This window comes from Oncorhynchus mykiss, chromosome 2 (genome assembly GCF_057628025.1).
Source record: "Oncorhynchus mykiss isolate SJ-2025 chromosome 2, ASM5762802v1, whole genome shotgun sequence".
NCBI classification, from domain to species: domain Eukaryota; kingdom Metazoa; phylum Chordata; class Actinopteri; order Salmoniformes; family Salmonidae; genus Oncorhynchus; species Oncorhynchus mykiss.
Genome location: NC_143023.1, coordinates 15,295,534 through 15,320,000, shown reverse-complemented (window position 1 = coordinate 15,320,000; position 24,467 = coordinate 15,295,534). Strand labels below are relative to the sequence as shown.

The window sequence follows — 24,467 nt, the reverse complement described above, 5'->3', positions numbered from 1 at the left end:
TTTCAGCTCATACAAGGAGAAGACTGATCAGAGATGCAGCCAAGAGGCCCATGATCACTCTGGATGAACTGCAGAGATCTACAGCTGAGGTGGGAGACTCTGTCCATAGGACAACAATCAGTCGTATATTGCACAAATCTGGCCTTTATGGAAGAGTGGCAAGAAGAAAGCCATTTCTTAAAGATATCCATAAAAAGTGTTGTTTAAAGTTTGCCACAAGCCACCTGGGAGACACACCAAACATGTGGAAGAAGGTGCTCTGGTCAGATGAAACCAAAATTGAACTTTTTGGCAACAATGCAAAACGTTATGTTTGGCGTAAAAGCAACACAGCTGAACACACCATCCCCACTGTCAAACATGGTGGTGGCAGCATCATGGTTTGGGCCTGCTTTTCTTCAGCAGGGACAGGGAAGATGGTTAAAATTGATGGGAAGATGGATGGAGCCAAATACAGGACCATTCTGGAAGAAAACCTGATGGAGTCTGCAAAAGACCTGAGACTGGGACGGAGATTTGTCTTCCAACAAGACAATGATCCAAAACATAAAGCAAAATCTACAATGGAATGGTTCAATAATAAACATATCCAGGTGTTAGAATGGCCAAGTCAAAGTCCAGACCTGAATCCAATCGAGAATCTGTGGAAAGAACTGAAAACTGCTGTTCACAAATGCTCTCCATCCAACCTCACTGAGCTCGAGCTGTTTTGCAAGGAGGAATGGGAAAAAATGTCAGTCTCTCGATGTGCAAAACTGATAGAGACATACCCCAAGCGACTTACAGCTGTAATCGCAGCAAAAGGTGGCGCTACAAAGTATGAACTTAAGGGGGCTGAATAATTTTGCACGCCCAATTTTTCAGTTTTTGATTTGTTAAAAAAGTTTGAAATATCCAATAAATGTCGTTCCACTTCATGATTGTGTCCCACTTGTTGATTCTTCACAAAAAAAAATACAGTTTTATATCTTTTTGTTTGAAGCCTGAAATGTGGCAAAAGGTCGCAAAGTTCAAGGGGGCCGAATACTTTCGCAAGGCACTGTATGTGTGTGTGTGTGTGTGTGTATATATATATGATCTCTGTTCTATTGTCCTGGTTGTATGTAACCTACCTGACGTCAGTGATCTCTGTTTCATTGTCCTGGTTGTATGTAACCTACCTGAGGTCAGTGATCTCTGTTCTATTGTCCTGGTTGTATGTAACCTACCTGAGGTCAGTGATCTCTGTGCACTCAGCATAGGGTCCCAGGCCAGGCTTAAGGGAACACTGTATGAACCCTCCAATGTCTTTCTGTACATACATATCCTCCTCATAGCAGTCACAGTGACGCCTGATCACCCCCTCTGCTCCGTCACACACACACACACACACACTGGCAAAATACTTATTTTCCACCATAATTTGCAAATAAATTTATTAAAAATCCTACAATGTGATATTCTGGATTTTTTTTCTCATTTTGTCTGTCATAGTTGAAGTGTACCTATGATGACAATTACAGGCCTCTCTCATCTTTTTAAGTGGGAGAACTTGTACAATTGGTGGCTGACTAAATACTTTTTTGCCCCACTGTATGCCATGTAGAGCCATAGTAGACATGATGCCAGATGCTATATGACTTGAAAATGGTGGCTCTGTGAAACAGTGATGTGTTGTGGTATTATCAGAGCCAGAATGGTGGCAAAAGTGATAGCAGTGGCTCTCGTGGCTCAGGACTTGTCACAGTCTGACCCTAGTTATTGTGTTAATTGTTTGTTTTTGTTGGTCAGGACGTGAGTTGGGTGGGCATTCTATGTTTTGTGTGTCTAGGTTGTTTTTCTGTGTTCGGCCTAGTATGGTTCTCAATCAGAGGCAGGTGTCGTTAGTTGTCTCTGATTGAGAATCATACTTAGGTAGCCTGGGTTTCACTGTTGTTTTGTGGGTGATTGTTTCCGTGTCTGTGTTTGTTTCACCACACAGGACTGTTTCGGTTTTCACATTTATTGTTTTGTATTTTTGTAGTGTTCTTGGTTATCGTCTATATTAAAGATGTTTAACACTAACTACGATGCGCTTTGGTCCTCTCCTTCAACGGAAGAAAACCGTTACAGGACTGGTGTCATTGGCATCTCCTCTTGGCTACGACCAAGGGCCTCATAAAACACGTATGCTCACTCTCTATTCAATTACAGACCATCAATCACCTTCACACATGCACATGTGTACACACACAGACACACACAAACAGGTTTCCATAACTGTTCATTACTGATTTATACACATTAGTGCATTTACAGCTGTGCGTGTGCATGTGTGTGTGAACCTGTCCACTGGGCAGTGTGTTTTGTTGCAGGCCCCAGCTGCAGACACACAGAGAACCAGCTGTGTAGAACAGGGTCAGAACTCAGGAGCATGCCAGGATTAGTCTCTCATAACAACAATACCGAACTGTGTCTCTCTCTGCCGCATACTGCAATGTGATGCTCCCGAGTGGCGCAGTGGTCTCAGTGCTACAGACCCTGGTTTGTTTCCAGGCTGTATCACAACCGGCTGTGATTGAAAGTCCCATAGGGACAGCGCTGGGCACAACTGGCCCAGCGTCGTCCGGGTTCGGGGTTGGCCGGGGTAGGCTGTCATTGTAAATAACAATTTGTTCTTAACTAACTTACCTAGTTAAATAAAGTTGAACTAAGAGAGGAGAGAGGAGGTGAAGGTGAAGACAGAGGGATAAGGAAAGAAAGGTGAAGACAGAGGGATAAGGAGAGAGAGGCGAAGACAGAGGGATAAGGAGAGAAAGGTGAAGACAGAGGGATAAGGAGAGAGAGGCGAAGACAGAGGGATAAGGAGAGAGAGGCGAAGACAGATGGATTCGGAGAGAAAGGTGAAGACAGAGGGATAAGGAGAGAGAGGTGAAGACAGAGAGATAAGGAGAGGTGAAGACAGAGGGATAAGGAAGGAGAGGTGAAGACAGAGGGATAAGGAGAGAAAGGTGAAGACAGAGGGATAAGGAGAGAGAGGCGAAGACAGAGGGATAAGGAGAGAGAGGCGAAGACAGATGGATTCGGAGAGAAAGGTGAAGACAGAGGGATAAGGAGAGAGAGGTGAAGACAGAGGGATAAGGAGAGAGAGGTGAAGACAGAGGGATAAGGAGAGAGAGGTGAAGACAGAGGGATAAGGAGAGAGGAGGTGAAGACAGAGAGATAAGGAGAGGTGAAGACAGAGGGATAAGGAGAGAGAGGTGAAGACAGAGGGATAAGGAGAGAAAGGTGAAGACAGAGTGTAACTGACCTGTGTGAGCCAGACGTTGGTGGTCATGACCTGCTCTCTCTCGTGCTGCAATAGAAAGAGGAACACAGCAACATTATTGGGGTGGGTTAGAGACATTATTATGTTCTGAGGTGGGTGGGTTAGAGACAGAGCATGGGCCACCCCACACACAGACACATACTTACCACACTGATGAGCTGGGCCAGTGACACCATCAACTGAACCGTCACCAGCTCAGAGCCATTGGTCGCTGGGCGGATCAGTTTGTTATAGTGGGCGGGGTTTAGCAGGTGCTCCACCAGCCGCTCTTCAGTATCCGCCCCCAGGCTGCCTGTAAAGAAATAAATAATGTCCATCACAGACATGTCCAACAAACGCTTTCTATGGTGATAACAACAACAACAAAAAACAAGAACAAAGGATATAGCTGTTTAATGGGGAGGCCTTGTGATGAAGCTGTATGTTGGTCTGCTCGATAACATTGTGTTCAGTATAAAGCTGGGAGTCTATGAGGCATGATGGTATTCCTCTCTGCCTGCTGGAACATGTCAGCACAACTCTAGTCTCTCCCTGGCTCAGGAGCTGACATCATATCTATGAGTCAAACAGTCTTACTGTCTCTCCCTCTATCCCTCTCTCCCTCTATCCCTCTCTCCCTCTCTCCTCTACTGTCTATTTCTCTCCTCCTCCATCTCACTTTTCCTCCGACTCTTTCTCTTTCCCCCGTCCTCACCCCACTCCCACACCCTCTCAGGTTGTTGTCATATCACTGGAGTGGCTTGGTTTTGGCAGAGCTGTCACAATACCACACAAAGTGGAGGATAAATACTGCTGCAGGAGACACACCACAACAACTCTCTCTCTCTCTCCCCTTCCCTTTTATCTCTTTCTCTCTCTCTCACTCTCTCTCCCCTTCCCCTCTCTCTCTCCCTCTCTATTCCCTTCCCTTTATCTCTCTCTCTCTCTCTCTCTCTCTCTCTCGCTCCCCTTCCTCTCTCTCTCTCTCTCTCTCTCTCTCGCTCCCCTTCCCCTCTCTCTCGCTCCCCTTCTCCTCTCTCTCTCTCTCTCGCTCCCCTTCCCCTCTCTCTCTCTCCCTCTCTATTCCCTTCCCGTCGCTGAATGACGGCCTCAGTGGTTGGATCAATGAAGACTCTAATCATAAGCCGTAAACTCCCCCATCCCTCTCTCCGCTTTTATCTCCATCACTTTTTCTCTCTGACAGCCTGATATTGTCTCTTCCTTCATTCCCATCACTGTCATCAATACAAATGCTGTCAGCCTGTGTGTAGCTATTTGTCTGTTTGTTGTGGAGTTGATGTGTGTGTGTAAGGTGGGTAAAGACGTGCTTGTGTGTATGTGATTATCTTTGTGAGTTTGTTTTTTAGGGGGGATGGGGTAGAGCTTGAGGCTGAGGATTGGGTGTGTGAGTGTGTGTGTGTGTGTGCGTGCGTGCGTGTGTGTGTGTGTGCGTGTGTGCCACATGAATAATACACATTGCTACTGAACAAAGCACTGTGGGCTCAGCTCCTGATCTCAGACATGCACTACAGACACACACACTCCTTGAATGCCCTTGACTACACTCGTCACTATGCACACACACAAACACCTAGGATACAAACACACATTAACACAGTACACTACAGTTCAATACTCCCTGTCAGCACCTGCAGCTAGGCTTTAATGACATCCCTCACTATATACTCACAGAGAGCATCTGAATAAATGACCACCATTATCTGTCTTTCTCCTTCTCTCTCCCCCCCTTTCTCCCTCTCCTTCTCTCTCTCCCTCTTTCTCCCTCTCCTTCTCTCTCTTCACCTTTCCTTTCCTTTCCCTCCCTCCCTCCATCTCCCCCGGCCACTGTGTCATAGTCAGGCCCAGGCAGAATGGTAATGTTGTAATGTTGCTGGTAGCTCAGGTTGTATCCAGCCTGTTTTCCATTGCAAATATTGCAAAGTTAATGTGACACCATGAATATTTCAGACTGACTCCCACATTAGACCTCGGTAAGACTGAGGGAAGGGAGGTAGAGGTACGAAATGATGACCTTACCCTGAGACTAAATCAGGATGAGACTAGATGAGACTAGATGAGACTAGATAAAGATGAGACTAGATAAGGATGAGACTAGATGAGACTAGATGAGATAAAGATGAGACTAGATACAGGTGAAACTAGATAAGGATGAGACTAGATAAGGATGAGACTAGATGAGACTAGATAAAGATGAGACTAGATAAGGATGAGACTATATGGGACTAGATGAGACTAAATAAGGATGAGACTTCATGAGACTAGATAAAGATGAGACTAGATAAGGATGATACTAAATAACGATGAGACTAGATAAGGGTGAGACTAGATAAGGATGAGACTAGATGAGACTAAATCAGGATGAGACTAGATAAGGATGAGAAGAGATAAAGATGAGACTAAATCAGGATGAGACTAGATGAAACTAGATAAGGATGATACTAGATAAAGATGAGACTAGATAAGGGTGAGACTAGATAAGGATGAGACTAGATAATGATGAGACTAGATAAGGATGAGACTAGATGAGACCAGATGAGACTAAATAAGGATGAGACTAGATTAGACTAAATAAGGATGAGACTAGATAAGGATGAGACTAGATAAGACTAGATAAGGATGAGACTAGATAAGGACAAAACTAGATAAGGATAAGACAAGAAAAGGATGAGACTAGATAAGGACGATATTAGATAAGGATGAGTCTAGATGAGGATGAGACTAGATGAGACTAGATGCGATAAAGATGAGATACGGGTGAAACTAGATAAGGATGAGACTAGATAAGGATGAGACTAGATGAGACTAGATAAGGATGAGACTAGATAAGGATGAGACTAGATGAGACTAGATAAAGATGAGACTAGATAAGGATGAGACTAGATGAGACTAAATCAGGATGAGACTAGATGAGACTAGATAAGGACAATACTAGATAAAGATGAGACTAGATAAGGGTGAGACTAGAAAAGGATGAGACTAAATAAGGATGGGACTAGATAAGGATGAGACTGGATAAGGATGAGACTAGATAAGGATGAGACTGGATAATGATGAGACTAGATAAGGGTGAGACTAGATAAGGATGAGACTAGATAATGATGAGACTAGATAAGGATGAGACTAGATGAGACTAGATGAGACTAAATAAGGATGAGACTAGATTAGACTAAATAAGGATGAGACTAGATAAGGATGAGACTAGATGAGACTAGATAAGGATGAGACTAGATAAGGATGAGACTAGATAAGGATGAGACTAGATAAGGACAAAACTAGATAAGGATGAGACTAGATAAGGATGAGACTAGATGAGACTAGATAAAGATGAGACTAGATAAGGATGAGACTAGATGAGACTAGATAAGGATGAGACTAGATAGGGACAAAACTAGATAAGGATGAAACTAGATAAGAATGAGACTAGATGAGACTAGATAAAGATGAGACTAGATAAGGATGAGACTAGATGAGACTAAATCAGGATGAGACTAGATAAAGATGAGACTAGATAAAGATGAGACTAGATAAAGATGAGACTAAATCAGGATGAGACTAGATGAGACTAGATAAGGACAATACTAGATAAAGATGAGACTAGATAAGGGTGAGACTAGATAAGGATGAGACTAAATAAGGATGGGACTAGATAAGGATGAGACTGGATAAGGATGAGACTAGATAAGGATGAGACTGGATAATGATGAGACTAGATAAGGGTGAGACTAGATAATGATGAGACTAGATAAGGATGAGACTAGATGAGACTAGATGAGACTAAATAAGGATGAGACTAGATTAGACTAAATAAGGATGAGACTAGATAAGGATGAGACTAGATGAGACTAGATAAGGATGAGACTAGATAAGGATGAGACTAGATGAGACTAGATAAGGATGAGACTAGATAAGGACAAAACTAGATAAGGATGAGACTAGATAAGGATGAGACTAGATGAGACTAGATAAAGATGAGACTAGATAAGGATGAGACTAGATGAGACTAGATAAGGATGAGACTAGATAAGGACAAAGTTAGATAAGGATGAAACTAGATAAGGATGAGACTAGATGAGACTAGATAAAGATGAGACTAGATAAGGATGAGACTAGATGAGACTAAATCAGGATGAGACTAGATAAGGATGAGACTGGATAAGGATGAGACTAGATAAGGATGAGACTGGATAATGATGAGACTAGATAAGGGTGAGACTAGATAAGGATGAGACTAGATAATGATGAGACTAGATAAGGATGAGACTAGATGAGACTAGATGAGACTAAATAAGGATGAGACTAGATTAGACTAAATAAGGATGAGACTAGATAAGGATGAGACTAGATGAGACTAGATAAGGATGAGACTAGATAAGGATGAGACTAGATGAGACTAGATAAGGATGAGACTAGATAAGGACAAAACTAGATAAGGATGAGACTAGATAAGGATGAGACTAGATGAGACTAGATAAAGATGAGACTAGATAAGGATGAGACTAGATGAGACTAGATAAGGATGAGACTAGATAAGGACAAAACTAGATAAGGATGAAACTAGATAAGGATGAGACTAGATGAGACTAGATAAAGATGAGACTAGATAAGGATGAGACTAGATGAGACTAAATCAGGATGAGACTAGATAAAGATGAGACTAGATAAAGATGAGACTAGATAAAGATGAGACTAAATCAGGATGAGACTAGATGAGACTAGATAAGGACAATACTAGATAAAGATGAGACTAGATAAGGGTGAGACTAGATAAGGATGAGACTAAATAAGGATGGGACTAGATAAGGATGAGACTGGATAAGGATGAGACTAGATAAGGATGAGACTGGATAATGATGAGACTAGATAAGGATGAGACTAGATGAGACTAGATAAGGATGAGACTAGAAAATGATAAGACTAGATAAGGATGAGACTAGATGAGACTAGATGAGACTAGATGAGACTAAATAAGGATGAGACTAGATTAGACTAAATAAGGATGATACTAGATAAGGATGAGACTAGATGAGACTAGATAAGGATGAGACTAGATAAGGAGGAGACTAGATGAGACTAGATGAGACTAGCTAAAGATGAGACTAGATGAGACTAGATAAGGGTGAGACAAGATAAGGATGAGACTAGATAAGGATGAGACTAGATAAGGATGAGACTAGATGAGACTAGATAAAGATGAGACTAAAATTAGATAAGGATAAGACAAGAAAAGGATGAGACTAGATAAGGACGATATTAGATAAGGATGAGTCTAGATGAGGATGAGACTAGATGAGACTAGATGAGACTAGCTAAAGATGAGACTAGATGAGACTAGATAAGGGTGAGACAAGATAAGGATGAGACTAGATAAGGATGAGACTAGATAAGGATGAGACTAGATGAGACTAGATAAAGATGAGACTAGATAAGGATGATACTAGATGAGACTAGATAAGGATGAGACTAGATACGGGTGAAACTAGATAAGGATGAGACTAGATAAGGATGAGACTAGATGAGACTAGATAAAGATGAGACTAGATAAGGATGAGACTAGATGAGACTAAATCAGGATGAGACTAGATAAAGATGAGACTAGATAAACATGAGACTAGATAAAGATGAGACTAAATCAGGATGAGACTAGATGAGACTAGATAAGGACGATACTAGATAAAGATGAGACTAGATAAGGGTGAGACTAGATAAGGATGAGACTAAATAAGGATGGGGCTAGATAAGTATGAGACTAGAAAAGGGTGAGACTAGATAAGGATGAGACTAGATAATGATGAGACTAGATAAGGATGAGACTAGATGAGAGTAGATAAGGATGAGACTAGATGAGACTAGATAAGGATGAGACTAGATAAGGACAAAATTAGATAAGGATAAGACTAGAAAAGGATGAGACTAGAAAAAGTTATATTTTGGTTTCATATGACATTCTCACAATCTTCTTCTGGATCATCCAAATGCGCTCTAGCAAACTTCAGACGGGCCTGGACATGTACTGGCTTAAGCAGGGGGACATGTCTGGCACTGCAGGATTTGAGTCCCTGGCGGCGTAGTGTGTTACTGATGGTAGGCTTTGTTACTTTGGTCCCAGCTCTCTGCAGGTCATTCACTAGGTCCCCCCGTGTGGTTCTGGGATTTTTGCTCACCGTTCTTGTGATCATTTTAACCCCACGGGGTGAGATCTTGCGTGGAGCCCCAGATCGAGGGAGATTAACAGTGGTTTTGTATGTCTTCCATTTCCTAACAATTGCTCCCACAGTTGATTTCTTCAAACCAAGCTGCTTACCTATTGCAGATTCAGTCTTCCCAGCCTGGTGCAGGTCTACACTTTTGTTTCTGGTGTCCTTTGACAGCTCTTTGGTCTTGGCCATAGTGGAGTTTGGAGTGTGAGTTTGTTGAGGTTTTGGACAGGTGTCTTTTATACTGATAACAAGTTCAAACAGGTGCCATTAATACAGGTAACGAGTGGAGGACAGAGGAGCCTCTTAAAGAAGAAGTTACAGGTTTGTGAGAGCCAGAAATCTTGCTTGTTTGTAGGTGACCAAATACTTATTTTCCACCATAATTTGCAAATAAATTCATTAAAAATCCTACAATGTGATTTTCTTGATGTTTTTTTCTCATTTTGTCTGTCATAGTTGAAGTGTACCTATGATGAAAATTACAGGCCTCTCTCATCTTTTTAAGTAGGAGAACTTGCACAATTGGTGGCTGACTAAATACTTTTTTGCCCCACTGTATATAGAAATCCTATTGCACAGTGGAAGAGGAGGGGGAGGTGAGGGGTGAGATTAGAGGGGGAGTAGGAGGGTTGTTGTCTCTTCTCCTCTCTGTAGCTGGCTAGAGAGGTTTTTTGGTGGCGGCTGAAGCCTTTTATGCTGTCTCCTGTCTCCTTGTGTCTCCACAGCCAGACCCAGGCCCCAGCCCAGCAGGCTGGCTGTGGAGACACCAGGAGACAGGACAGGCAGGCTGGCTGTGGAGACACCAGGAGACAGGGCAGGCCAGGCTGGCTGTGGAGACACCAGGGGGCAGGACAGGCCAGGCTGGCTGTGGAGACACTAGGAGACAGGACAGGGCAGGCTGGATATGGAGACACCAGGAGACAGGACAGGCCAGGCTGGCTGTGGAGACACCAGGGGGCAGGACAGGCCAGACTGGCTGTGGAGACACTAGGAGACAGGACAGGGCAGGCTGGATATGGAGACACCAGGAGACAGGACAGGCCAGGCTGGCTGTGGAGACACCAGAGGGCAGGCCAGGCCAGGCTGGCTGTGGAGACACCAGGAGACAGGACAGGCCAGGCCAGATTGGCTGCAGGACTGCTAGGCTCCAGCATGCTGGTTCTCAGAAGACCATAGCAGTCGTCATAACTAAGGCCATAACACTGATCCTAAAACTAACAGCAGAGTAGACAAAATTAGCTACTGGGTTTCTGCATTCCAGAACTCTCTGGAACACCTCAGAACTCACACCAGAAACAGCTACTGGTCTTATAGGAGAAGAGGCACATGGACAAAAAATATTAAATGGAGAAAATATGGTGACAGCATTTTTGTTAGTCATAAAGCCTTTGGAAAAACCGTCACCCTCATCTTCTTTCTCTGTGTTTTTGGATATTCAGTTGATTGAGATTGCTTTTATTAAGGCAGAGCAACTAGCCAAGAGGCACAATCCTTCTGCTCCTCTTGGTCTGAGAATAACACATCACATATCGCATCACGTCATATCAAGTCACATAATATCTAATTGTATCTCAACATTTCACAAACATCATATCAAATTAAATCATATCAGGTCATATCGTCATTCTGTATCAGAGTACAGAGATAGAGACATTAGCCCAAAACTCTAAGAGTCCGACAGGCACACACTGCCAAGCCCTATACTACACTACACCCTCACAGACACAGATCATTTAGACTGAGGAAGAGATACGGCCTGCTAACCAGTAATAGTCCGTATCTCACTGTAACTAACATCATTTGCATTGGCCAATGTCACTACAGACTGATTTAAGACTTATTGGAACATTACTGGCGTATAATCAGGAGCTGTGATATGACTCAGACCAGGCTTTCTTTGAATTGAGCGATAAATGATAGTTTGTCTCAGAATTACTGCTAGTTGACTGGCATTGTGACAGTAGCTTTGGCACTTATAGGGCATTTAGTTTGAATGTTAATGGAAATCTCATCTCTTCTTCTATACGCTCCCAAAAATTATTTATCTTACATTTTGTGCACAAATTTGTGTACATTCCTGTTAGTGAGTATTTCTCCTTTGCCAAGATGATTCATCCACCTGAAAGGTGTGGCATCTCAAGAAGCTGATTAAACAGCATGGTCATTACACCGGTGCACCTTGTGCTGGGGACAATAAAAGGCCACTCCAAAATGTGCAGTTCTGTAACACAATACAATGCCACAGATATCTCAAGTTTTGACAGAGCGTGCAATTGGCATGTTGACTGCAGAGCTGTTGCCAAAGAATTGAATGTTCATTTCTCAACGCCGTTTTAGAGAATTTGGCAGTACATGCAACCAGCCTAAAAAATGCAGACTACGTGTAATCCCGCCTGCCCAGGAGGGGGAAAAAATATTCGGATTCCTATACCCTCCCAGGCCCACTCGTGGCTGAGCCCCTGCCCAGTCATATGAAATCCATAGCTTAGGGCCTAATGAATTTATTTCAATTGACTGATTTCCTTCTATGAACTGCAGCTCTGTAAAATTATTGAAATTGTTGCATGTTGCCTTTATATTTTTGTTCAGTATACATTTGTTATATGATTTAAGCCAGTTTTGGGTATATATACACTACCGTTAAAAAGTTTTGGGTCACTTAGAAATGTCCTTGTTTTTGAAAGAAGTATACATTTTTGTCCATTAAAATAACATCAAATTGATCAGAAATACAGTGTAGACATTGTTAATGTTCTAAATTACTATTGTAGCTGGTAACGGCAGATTTTTTTGTGGAATATCTACGTACATAGGCGTACAGAGGCCAGTTAACAGAAACCATCACCATCATACCCATTATCAGCAACCATCACCATCACACCCATTATCAGCAACCGTGTGTTCCAATGGCAGAAACAAAGTACTTTCTTCTGAAACTCCTCAGTCTATTCTTGTTCTGGGAAATGAAGGCAATTCCATGTGAGAAATTGCCATGAAACTGAAGATCTCGTACAACGCTCTGTACCCTTTACAGAACAGCGCAAACTGGCTCTAACCAGAATAGAAAGAGGAGTGGGAGGCCCCGGTGCACAACTGAGGAAGAGGGCAAGTCCTCAACCGGCAGCTTCATTAAATAGTACACGCAGAACACCAGTCTCAACGTCAACAGTAAAGAGAAGACTCTATGATGCTGGCCTTCTATGCAGAGTTGCAAAGAAAAAGCCATATCTCAGACTGGCCAATAAAAAGAAAAGATTAAGATGGGCAAAAGAACACAGACATTGGACAGAGGAATTCTGCCTAGAAGGCCAGCATCCCGGATGACTTACCAAAACTATAGTTTGTTAACGAGGGATTTGTGGAGTGGTTGAAAGGGGAGTTTTGATGACTCCAACCTAAGTGTATGTAAACTTCCGACTTCAACTGTATATAACTGGGGGATTCATATAACTGGATTCAGTCTGTATATAACTGGGGTGGTTGAACCTAGTGGTTCCAGCATTGGGCCAGTAACTGAAAGGTTGCTGGATCGAATCCCCCAGCTGACAAAATTTGTGGAGTGGTTGAAAAACAAGTTTCAATTTCTACAACCTAAGTCTATGTAAACTTCCGACTTCAAGTTAAAAATCTGTCGTTCTACCCATGAACAAGGCAGTTCTTAACTTACTTCACCAGTTAAATAAAGGTTACATTTAAAAAATGTAAAAAATGTAACGTGAGTCTTCCTGGGTATGACGCGACAACTTGGCACACCCTTCTTCTCTGAAGATCCTCTCAAGCGCTCTCAGGTTGGATGGGGAGCCTCGCTGCACAGTTATTTTCAGGTCTCTCCAGAGATGTTCGATCGAGTCCGGGCTCTGGCTGGGCCACTCAAGGACATTCAGAGACTTGTCCTGAAGCCACACCTGCGTTGTCTTGGCTGTGTGCTTAACGTTGTTGTCCTGTTGGAAGGTGAACCTTCGTCCCAGTCTGCCAGACTGCTTTGTAATAGACAGACAGTCCCAAGTCACATGGAACAACAGAGTGAAGAATACGTACAGTCATTTAGGTGTGTTTAAAAAAAATATATATTTCACCTTTATTTAACCAGGTAGGCCAGTTGAGAACAAGTTCTCATTTACAACTGCGACCTGGCCAAGATAAAGCATAGCAGTGTGAACAGACAACACAGAGTTACACATGGAATAAACTAACATACAGTCAATAATACAATAGAAAAAGTCTATATACAGTGAGTGCAAATGAGGTAGGATAAGGGAGGTAAGGCAATAAATAGGCCATAGTGGCGAAATAATTACAATATAGCAATTAAACACTGGAGTGATAGATGTGCAGAAGATGAGTGTGCAATTAGAGATACTGGGGTGCAAAGGATTAAGTGTCTGCCATCACCTGCTGGATGTTAAATACGCTGAATATACTGTATCACCACAGCAGGTAGTGCCCGTTTACATGAGGGGTAACAGATGTGGTGTGTGTAGGGTGGAGGGGGTGTTGTCTGTACACATGTGCGTCAAATCAAAAATCAAATCACATTTTATTTGTCATTTGTCCCATGTTATTTGTCACATACACGTGTTTAGCAGATGTTATTGTGGGTGTAGTGAAATGCTTGTGTTTCTAGCTCTAACAGTGAAGCAATATATAACAGTAATATTCAACAATTTCACAACAATACACACAAATCTAAAGAAAAGGAATTAAGAATATCTAAATATTTGGGCGAGCAATGTCAGAACAGCATAGACTAAGATGCAGTAGAATACAGTATATACATATAAGATGAGTAATGCAAAATATGTAAACATTATTAAAGTGACTAGTGTTCCATTATTAAAGTGACCAATGATTCCAAGTCTATGTATATAGGGCAGCAGCCCCAAATGTGCTAGTGATGGCTATTTAACAGCATTTAACAGTCTGATGGCATTGAGATAGAAGCTGTTTTTCAGTCTCTAGGTCCCAGCTTTGCTGCACCTGTACTGACCTCGCCTTCTGGATGGTAGCGGGGTGAACAGGCAGTGGCTCAGGTGGTTCTTGTCCTTGATGATCTTTTTGGCCTTCCAAATGTGTGTATAAAACACCTCCTACGCTCTGTGTTAACTACTCATTTATACAATTAATGCGTTAACTACCCTGTTTGTATACAGTTAATGTGTGTGTGTGTGTATCTCGTTGTTGTACTGATGATGATAGATGGTTAGTTAACCCAGGGCTGAGGGGGAGTCCCCTGTCCTGTCACTCTCTATTGATTGGTTGGAAATCTAAAGGCAGCTGTAACTCGGACAATCAGTGATGTGTTTATTGCTGTTCTCTGCGCCAATCCATGTTGAGCAGACATCAACACTAAATTACAGAGAGGTTAATGAGCCGAAACAACACAAACCACCAGCCTACAGCAAACACTTACCCCCCCCCCCCCCCCCCCCCCCCCCCCACACACACACACACTGTGGAGTGGTTGAAAGGTGAAAGGTAGGGGCGTGTGTGTGTTTCGATGGGGGCTCCTGCAGACTCCTCCTACTCATGATGTTCTAATGAGGTGGTGGAGGGGAGTGGGTGGTGGAGGAGAGTGGATGGTGGAGGGGAGTGGGTGGTGGTGGGGAGTGGGTGGTGGTGGCTGAGACTTATAGCAGCCACCTGCAGATGTAGAGGTAGGGGTCCACAGTGGCCCCCAACTTTCTATAGTCGTAGTTTTCCTTAGTCTCAGACAGACTGCTCAGCAGTGTGAACGCATTTCTGCTAATTAGCTGCTAATGTGGTTATCATACAGAACTACAAATACCTGTCTCAAGCTTCATGTCATCAGGGCCATGATGACCTCGACGAGACTGAAGATTGAGGCAAAGGTAAGAATCTCTAGATTAACTATTTAATGTTAGTAATTAATACATTGGCTAAAGTTGTTTAAATTGTAAATGCCTGTTATCTAGCTTGTTAGCTCATGGTTACCTAGTTAGCAACATTAGCCTGGATAGATTAGCAGTCTATTTGTCTAGCCATTTAAATGCATGAGTTTAGATTTCTTTGGCTTTTATAAACCAACAATCTAGCTTGCTAGTGAACTAGCTAGCTAACTTAGATGGTGAGAAGCTAGGGCTAGGCGTTCTTGATAATGTTTGTTTGTGCCTGTGGGTGATGGGTGGGTTTCCTACTTCAAGTACAACTTGACTTGTAGCTACCCTAGCTAGATGTGATATTTTAGTCTGGATTTTTGAAAGGTTTTGGAGATGGACTGATTAGCATCCTCTCGAGTCTTTACAGCGGGAAAACATTGATATGTTTACTGTTGCCCTCTGGACAGCAGATCATGAGTATAGCTAGTAGGCGGGGTGGGGGGTATTGATATATAATGCATGCTCCACTCAAGTTGAACTTGTTGACTGATGCCACGGAGGCGGCTGCTAAGAAGGGAGCAGCTGCGAACCAGAAGACTGCAGCCACACCTGCCCTGTCTGTCGGGTGAGTAGTATTGGTTGGTACTGTATGTGCCTTTAGGTTCCTCTCAATGTGTAGGCTATTGTACTGGTTGCTTAGTGACAACTTTGAATTCAAGCTAAGCTACAGGTTGTTAACTTCCTCCCTTTTGTAGTTGACCTTTATTCACTGAACAAAAATATAAAACGCAACATGCAACAATTTCAAAGATTTAACTAAATTACAGTTAATGTAAGGAAATCAGTCAATTGAAATAAATAAATTAGGACTTAATCGATGGATTTCACATGACTGGGAATACAGATATGCATACAGTATGTTAGTCACAGACACCTTTAGAAAAAGGTAGGGGTGTGGATCAGAAAACCAGTCAGTATCTGGTGTGACCACCATTTGTCTCATGCAGCACGACACATCTCCTTCACATAGAGTTTATCAGGCTGTTTAATGTGGCCTGTTGTCTCACTCCTCTTCAATGGCTGTACGAAGTTGCAGGATATTGGCGGGAACTGGAGCACGCTGTTGTACTCGTCGATCCAGAGCATCCCAAACATGCTCAATGGGTGATATGTCTGGTTAGTATGTAGGCCATGGAAGAACTGGGACATTTTCAGCTTCCAGGAATTGTGTACAGATCCTTGCGACATGGGACCGTGCATCATCATGCCACCGCCACATGGGGCTCTCTGTTCACAACATTGACATCAGCATACCGCTCGCCCACACGACGCCATACTCGCTATCTGCCATCTGCCCGGTACAGTTGAAACTGTGATTCATCTGTGAAGAGCACACTTCTCTAGCGTGCCAGTGGCCATCAAAGGTGAGCATTTGCCTACTGAAGTCAGTTACGACTCCTAACTGCAGTCAAGTCAAGACCCTGGTGAGGAGGGCAAGCGCGCAGAAGAGCTTCCCTGAGACAATTTCTGACAGTTTGTGCAGAAAGTCTTTGGTTGTGCAAACCCACAGTTTCATCAGCTGTCCGGGTGGCTGGTCTCAGATGATTCCGCAGGGGAAGAAGCTGGATGTGGAGGTCCTGGGCTGGCGTGGTCACATGAGATTTGAGGAGGGTTGGATGTACTGCTAAATTCTCTAAAATGACTTTGGAGGCGGCTTATGGTAGAGAAATTAACATTTAATTATCTGGCAACAGCTCTGGTGGACATTCCTGTAGTCAGCATGCCAATCGGGTCGAGAGTTTCAAGTTCCTTGGTGTCCACATCGCCAACGAACTATCATATGGTCCAAACATACCAAGACAATCGTGAAGAGGGCACGACAAAACCTTTACCCCCTCAGGAGACTGAAAGGATTTGGCATAGGCCCCCAGATCCTCAAAAGGTTCTACAGCTGCAACATCGAGAGCACCTGTTGCTGGTTGCATCACCACCAGGTATAGCAACTGCTCGGTATCTGACCATAAGGCGCTACAGAGGGTAGTGCGAACGGCCCAGTACACCACTGGGGCCATGCTTCCTGCCATCCAGGACCTATATTGTCACGCCCTGACCATAGAGAGCCAGGTATTTTCTATGTTGGTTAGGTCGGGGTGTGACTAGGGTGGGTCATCTAGGTAATTATATATCTATGTTGGCCTGGTATGATTCCCAATCAGAGGTTGCTGTTTATCGTTGTCTCTGAATGGGGATCATATTTAGGCAGCCATTTCCCCTTTTGTGCTTTGTGGGATCTTGACTATGGATAGTAGCTTGTTAGCACTATTATTAGCTTCACATTTAGTTTTTCTTCTGTTTTGTTTGTTGAGTTTATTATTTATTAAACATGTGGAATTCTACACACTCTGCGCCTTGGTCCAATCATTATGACGAACGTGACAGAAGATCCCACCAACAACCGACCAAGCAGCGTGTCCGGGAGGTAATGGCATCCTGGTCTTTGGAGGAGATTAGGGAAAGAACATCCTGGACTTGGCACGACATAGTGGCAGGAGAGAAGAGCCTTCCGTGGGAGCAGGCGGAAGCAGCGAATGAGGGACAGCGACGAAGTCGGGGAGGAAGGCCACAGAAACGGCAAGAAATTTGTTTGGGGGGGGCACATGGAGCAGTTGGCGGAGCCGAGGAGTGAACCAGAGCCAGTCTGGGAGAAGAAGGAGAATTTGGAGGAGAGAGAAATGGGAGAGTTGTTGAGTTGGTGGAGGACGCAGGGATTTGGAATAAAGGAACGTGTTGTCAGTTTGGTGCCACCTGAGTCAGCTCCCTACCACCTGAGTCAGCTCCCCGTACTCGTCCTGAGGAGTGTGTTAAAGTTCCGGAACAATTGATGTCGGCTATACGCACCATGTCTCCAGTGCACCTTCACAACCCAGTACGTCCTGTGCCAGGTCCTCGCACTTGCCGTGTGAAGTGTGTTAAAGTTCCGGAACAATTGATGCCGGCTATACGCACCAGGTCTCCACAGCCCGGTAGCTTCACGTTTAGTTTTTCTTCTGTTTTGTTTGTTGAGTTTATTATTTATTAAACATGTAGAATTCTACACACGCTGTGCCTTGGTCCAATCATTATGACGAATATATAATAGGTGGTGTCAGAGGAAAGCCCATAAAATTGTCAGAGACTCCAGTCACCCAAGTTATAGACTGTTTTTTCTGCTACCGCACGGCAAGCGGTACCGGAGCGCCAAGTCTAGGGCCAAAAGGCTCCTCAACAGCTTCTACCCCCAAGCCATTAGACTGCTGAACAACTCATAAAAATAGCCACCGGACAACCCCCCCCCCCCCCCCCCCCCTTTTACACTGCTGCTACTTGCTGTTTGTTACCTATGCATAGTCACTTCGCCCCCACCTACATGTACCTCAACTAGCCGGTACCCCTGCACTCTGACTCGGTACCGGTGCCCCTGCAATCTGACTCGGTACCGGTGCCCCTGCACTCTGACTCGGTACCGGTGCCCCTGCACTCTGACTCGGTACCGGTACCCCTGCACTCTGACTCGGTACCGGTACCCCTGCACTCTGACTCGGTACTGGTACCCCTGCACTCTGACTCAGTACCGGTGCCCCTGCACTCTGACTCGGTACCGGTGCCCCTGCACTCTGACTCGGTACCGGTGCCCCCGTATATAGCCTCTTCATTGTTATTCTTCTTGTGTTACTTTGTATCTTTACTTTTTATTTTAGCCTACTTGGTAAATAATTTCTTCTTCTTGAACTACACTGTTGGTTAAAGGCTTGTAAGTAAGCATTTCACGGTAAGGTCTACACTGTTGGTTAAAGGCTTGTAAGTAAGCATTTCACGGTAAAGTCTACACTGTTGGTTAAAGGCTTGTAAGTAAGCATTTCACGGTAAAGTCTACACTGTTGGTTAAAGGCTTGTAAGTAAGCATTTCACGGTAAGGTCTACACTGTTGGTTAAAGGCTTGTAAGTAAGCATTTCACGGTAAGGTCTACACTGTTGGTTAAAGGCTTGTAAGTAAGCATTTCACGGTAAGGTCTACACTGTTGGTTAAGGGCTTGTAAGTAAGCATTTCACGGTAAAGTCTACACTGTTGGTTAAAGGCTTGTAAGTAAGCATTTCACGGTAAAGTCTACACTGTTGGTTAAGGGCTTGTAAGTAAGCATTTCACGGTAAAGTCTACACTGTTGGTTAAGGGCTTGTAAGTAAGCATTTCACGGTAAAGTCTACACTGTTGGTTAAAGGCTTGTAAGTAAGCATTTCACGGTAAGGTCTACACTGTTGGTTAAAGGCTTGTAAGTAAGCATTTCACGGTAAGGTCTACACTGTTGGTTAAAGGCTTGTAAGTAAGCATTTCACGGTAAGGTCTACACTGTTGGTTAAAGGCTTGTAAGTAAGCATTTCACGGTAAGGTCTACACTGTTGGTTAAAGGCTTGTAAGTAAGCATTTCATGGTAAGGTCTACACTGTTGGTTAAAGGCTTGTAAGTAAGCATTTCACGGTAAGGTCTACACTGTTGGTTAAAGGCTTGTAAGTAAGCATTTCACGGTAAGGTCTACACTGTTGGTTAAAGGCTTGTAAGTAAGCATTTCACGGTAAGGTCTACACTGTTGGTTAAAGGCTTGTAAGTAAGCATTTCATGGTAAGGTCTACACTGTTGGTTAAAGGCTTGTAAGTAAGCATTTCACGGTAAGGTCTACACTGTTGGTTAAAGGCTTGTAAGTAAGCATTTCACGGTAAGGTCTACACTGTTGGTTAAAGGCTTGTAAGTAAGCATTTCACGGTAAGGTCTACACTGTTGGTTAAAGGCTTGTAAGTAAGCATTTCACGGTAAGGTCTACACTGTTGGTTAAGGGCTTGTAAGTAAGCATTTCACGGTAAGGTCTACACTGTTGGTTAAAGGCTTGTAAGTAAGCATTTCACGGTAAAGTCTACACTTGTTGTATTCGGCGCATGTGGCAAATGAAGTTTGATTTGATTTGCACACTCCCTCAAAACTTCTGACATCTGTGGCATTGTCAGGTGTGACAAAACTGTACATTTTAGAGTGGCCTTTTGTCATCCCCAGCACAAGACGTGCCTGTGTAATGATCATGCTGTTTGATCAGCTTCTTGATATGCCACTCCTGTCAGGTGACTGGATTGTTTTGGCAAAGGATAAATTCTCACTAACTGGGATGTAAACAAACTTTTTAGAGAAATACGCTTTTTATGAGTATGGAACATTGATGGGATATTTTATTTCAGCTCATGAAACATGGGACCAACACTTTACATGTTGTGTTTATACTTTTGTACAGTATATATGCAGACCTGAAGAAATTTAAGCAGCACTTTGAAAGCAAGCATTACAAGTCTCAAATGGTCCCAGTACTGGTTGATGTGCAGGCCTAAGAGGCCACACACACTCAAATGGACCTACAGCTGGGGTAAGATTCTTTCATCATTCACACACAGTAGACATAGTGTAAACCACCATGTTGTCAACAAAATGCTGTCCTCAATGCTATTGTCTATGGTTCAATTTGTGGAAATGCTGTGATGACTCATTGTCTTTAATGTCACACAATGACCACGATTCGAATGCTGCAACTGAGATGGAAGGACATCGAGGGACACTCTGAGGCCCCGAGTATGACTGGACATGGGGTAACAACAATCTAAAGGGGTGTTGAAGCACACCAGCACCACATTTCATGTTTATTCCATGGCCAACCATCCCTCTAGCTACCCTTATTCCACACTATGCCTTTCATGCCCCATGGTCCCTCAACTTCAGACCCTTTTAACTCTCCATCTTATCGCTGTAAACCCACCCTACGTTCACCCAATTTCCCTATGCTGCTTCCTTCACTTGTTCTTCTCCTGATTTGATCATATCTAGACTCAGAAACACATTTAAAAATGTTTTGGTGTACTGTTTTTGCTACCTTTCTTTCACCTATGTAAATTCTGTCCTCCTGCTCATCCTGGGGTTCAGACTGAATGCAATGGTAAAGGTGCTGCCCACAATAGCTGTGTTTAGGCATGGCTACATGGACCTGTTACACTAGAATGGTGTTGATATAGCTGTGTTTAGGCATGGCTACATGGACCTGTTACACTAGAAGGGTGTTGATATAGCTGTGTTTAGGCATGGCTACATGGACCTGTTACACTAGAAGGGTGTTGATATAGCTGTGTTTAGGCATGGCTACATGGACCTGTTACACTAGAAGGGTGTTGATATAGCTGTGTTTAGACATGGCTACATGGACCTGTTACACTAGAAGGGTGTTGATATAGCTGTGTTTAGGCATGGCTACATGGACCTGTTACACTAGAAGGGTGTTGATATAGCTGTGTTTAGACATGGCTACATGGACCTGTTACACTAGAAGGGTGTTGATATAGCTGTGTTTAGACATGGCTACATGGACCTGTTACACTAGAAGGGTGTTGATATAGCTGTGTTTAGGCATGGCTACATGGACCTGTTACACTAGAAGGGTGTTGATATAGCTGTGTTTAGGCATGGCTACATGGACCTGTTACACTACAAGGGTGTTGATATAGCTGTGTTTAGGCATGGCTACATGGACCTGTTACATTGACAAGAAGGGTGTTGATATAGCTGTGTTTAGACATGGCTACATGGACCTGTTACATTGACTAGAAGGGTGTTGATATAGCTGCGTTTAGACATGGCTTCATGGACCTGTTACACTAGAAGGGTGTTGATATAGCTGTGTTTAGGCATGGCTACATGGACCTGTTACACTAGAAGGGTGTTGATATAGCTGTGTTTAGGCATGGCTACATGGACCTGTTACACTAGAAGGGTGTTGATATAGCTGTGTTTAGGCATGGCTACATGGACCTGTTACACTAGAAGGGTGTTGATATAGCTGTGTTTAGGCATGGCTACATGGACCTGTTACACTACAAGGGTGTTGATATAGCTGTGTTTAGGCATGGCTACATGGACCTGTTACATTGACAAGAAGGGTGTTGATATAGCTGTGTTTAGACATGGCTACATGGACCTGTTACATTGACTAGAAGGGTGTTGATATAGCTGCGTTTAGACATGGCTTCATGGACCTGTTACACTAGAAGGGTGTTGATATAGCTGTGTTTAGGCATGGCTACATGGACCTGTTACACTAGAAGGGTGTTGATATAGCTGTGTTTAGGCATGGCTACATGGACCTGTTACACTAGAAGGGTGTTGATATAGCTGTGTTTAGGCATGGCTACATGGACCTGTTACACTAGAAGGGTGTTGATATAGCTGTGTTTAGACATGGCTACATGGACCTGTTACACTAGAAGGGTGTTGATATAGCTGTGTTTAGGCATGGCTACATGGACCTGTTACACTAGAAGGGTGTTGATATAGCTGTGTTTAGACATGGCTACATGGACCTGTTACACTAGAAGGGTGTTGATATAGCTGTGTTTAGACATGGCTACATGGACCTGTTACACTAGAAGGGTGTTGATATAGCTGTGTTTAGGCATGGCTACATGGACCTGTTACACTAGAAGGGTGTTGATATAGCTGTGTTTAGGCATGGCTACATGGACCTGTTACACTACAAGGGTGTTGATATAGCTGTGTTTAGGCATGGCTACATGGACCTGTTACATTGACAAGAAGGGTGTTGATATAGCTGTGTTTAGACATGGCTACATGGACCTGTTACATTGACTAGAAGGGTGTTGATATAGCTGCGTTTAGACATGGCTTCATGGACCTGTTACACTAGAAGGGTGTTGATATAGCTGTGTTTAGGCATGGCTACATGGACCTGTTACACTAGAAGGGTGTTGATATAGCTGTGTTTAGGCATGGCTACATGGACCTGTTACACTAGAAGGGTGTTGATATAGCTGTGTTTAGGCATGGCTACATGGACCTGTTACACTAGAAGGGTGTTGATATAGCTGTGTTTAGGCATGGCTTCCTTGTTTTGAGTCTGTTAGGTGTGTTTCTCATTCTGCTGGAGTTGACCTAGTATTTTATATAAAAGCTACCTTACACCTTCAGTTGTTTCTACATTTGTAAGTCACCAACCAAAAATTACAATATGCTGTTTTACATGGTGTTATTTGTGCTGGTCTAAAATCAGAAGAATCTGTGTGTTGTTCTCTGATAGGAATAATAGTTCATATGGTGCTCTTCGATGTCCCAGGTTTGTGGCATTGATGAAGAAATCATTTCATCTTTACTTACATTCAGATGTTTATATGTTATGTATAAAAGGCACATGCATGCATTGTTTACTATTTAGATTTCATGAAAACAATTTAATTGTTGGAGTTAAGGTGTGTGGTGGTTATTTCTTTATTATCAAATGAGGAGAGACAAACTCATCACACAAGTCAGATTTATACATAAACAAATCTTAATTCACTTATTAATAAGGAAAGCAGGTCACACCACACACACAAGTGAATGATGTGAGTACCCTGCAATAGTGATGGCTGGTCAACAAACCACCCTTATATGATTCGTTGAGAGCCCCGACACAAAGGAAACAAAGCTCTTTTATAGCAAAGATACACCCCCTTAGTCTACATGACAAACAACAGATGTGTGGAATGGGTCATAATGATTTGCATAAAATAAATTGACAATTCACAGCAGACAGTATCTGCTGTAAAGACTGTTCACATTGTGCGGAAACCAGGGTCTGGCCCCCAAAAACAAAGTTCCTCTCATCATTATCCATACCGGAGCCATATCTATCCTGGTACCTCCCAGCACGCAAACAACAACTCATGCTATGGAATGCGGTCTTTAGGTTTTATCACCAAAGGCATGGTAAATCCACGGTCAGCATTGAGCCCCCAGAGGCCCAATTCAGAAGACCATGCCCAGATGACAGTGTTATAAGACCCCTATTATATTCCACAAAACAACCATTTGATGCAATAACAGTATTATAACACCATCTTGTAATTTCGCTCTCACAGGTGTTTGACGTGATTGATGGGCAACTGTTGCATTCTGGTAAAAACCATATGCTTATTCATTCATGATTACGGATACATTCTGCAATGAGTTCATTTGGCTTTGAATCTGCAACATGTCAACAAGTTAGTTCTCAATTGCTTTAATACAGCAGTGCATTCTAACACCATGCCAAC

The 24,467-nt window shown here is 43.2% G+C and overlaps 1 protein-coding gene across 1 annotated transcript in view; it reads right to left on the bottom strand.

Moving 5' to 3' along the window:
• The window catches only part of chrnb2 (cholinergic receptor, nicotinic, beta 2), a 41,713-nt gene that overhangs the window by 15,573 nt on the left and 1,673 nt on the right, over positions 1-24,467 (bottom strand). The window contains exons 2-3 of the mRNA XM_021621651.3: positions 3,433-3,578; positions 3,269-3,313 (exon numbers count right to left, since the gene is read on the bottom strand). Of these exons, the coding sequence (XP_021477326.3) occupies positions 3,269-3,313; positions 3,433-3,578 (191 nt within the window). The remainder of the gene's footprint in view (positions 1-3,268; positions 3,314-3,432; positions 3,579-24,467) is intronic.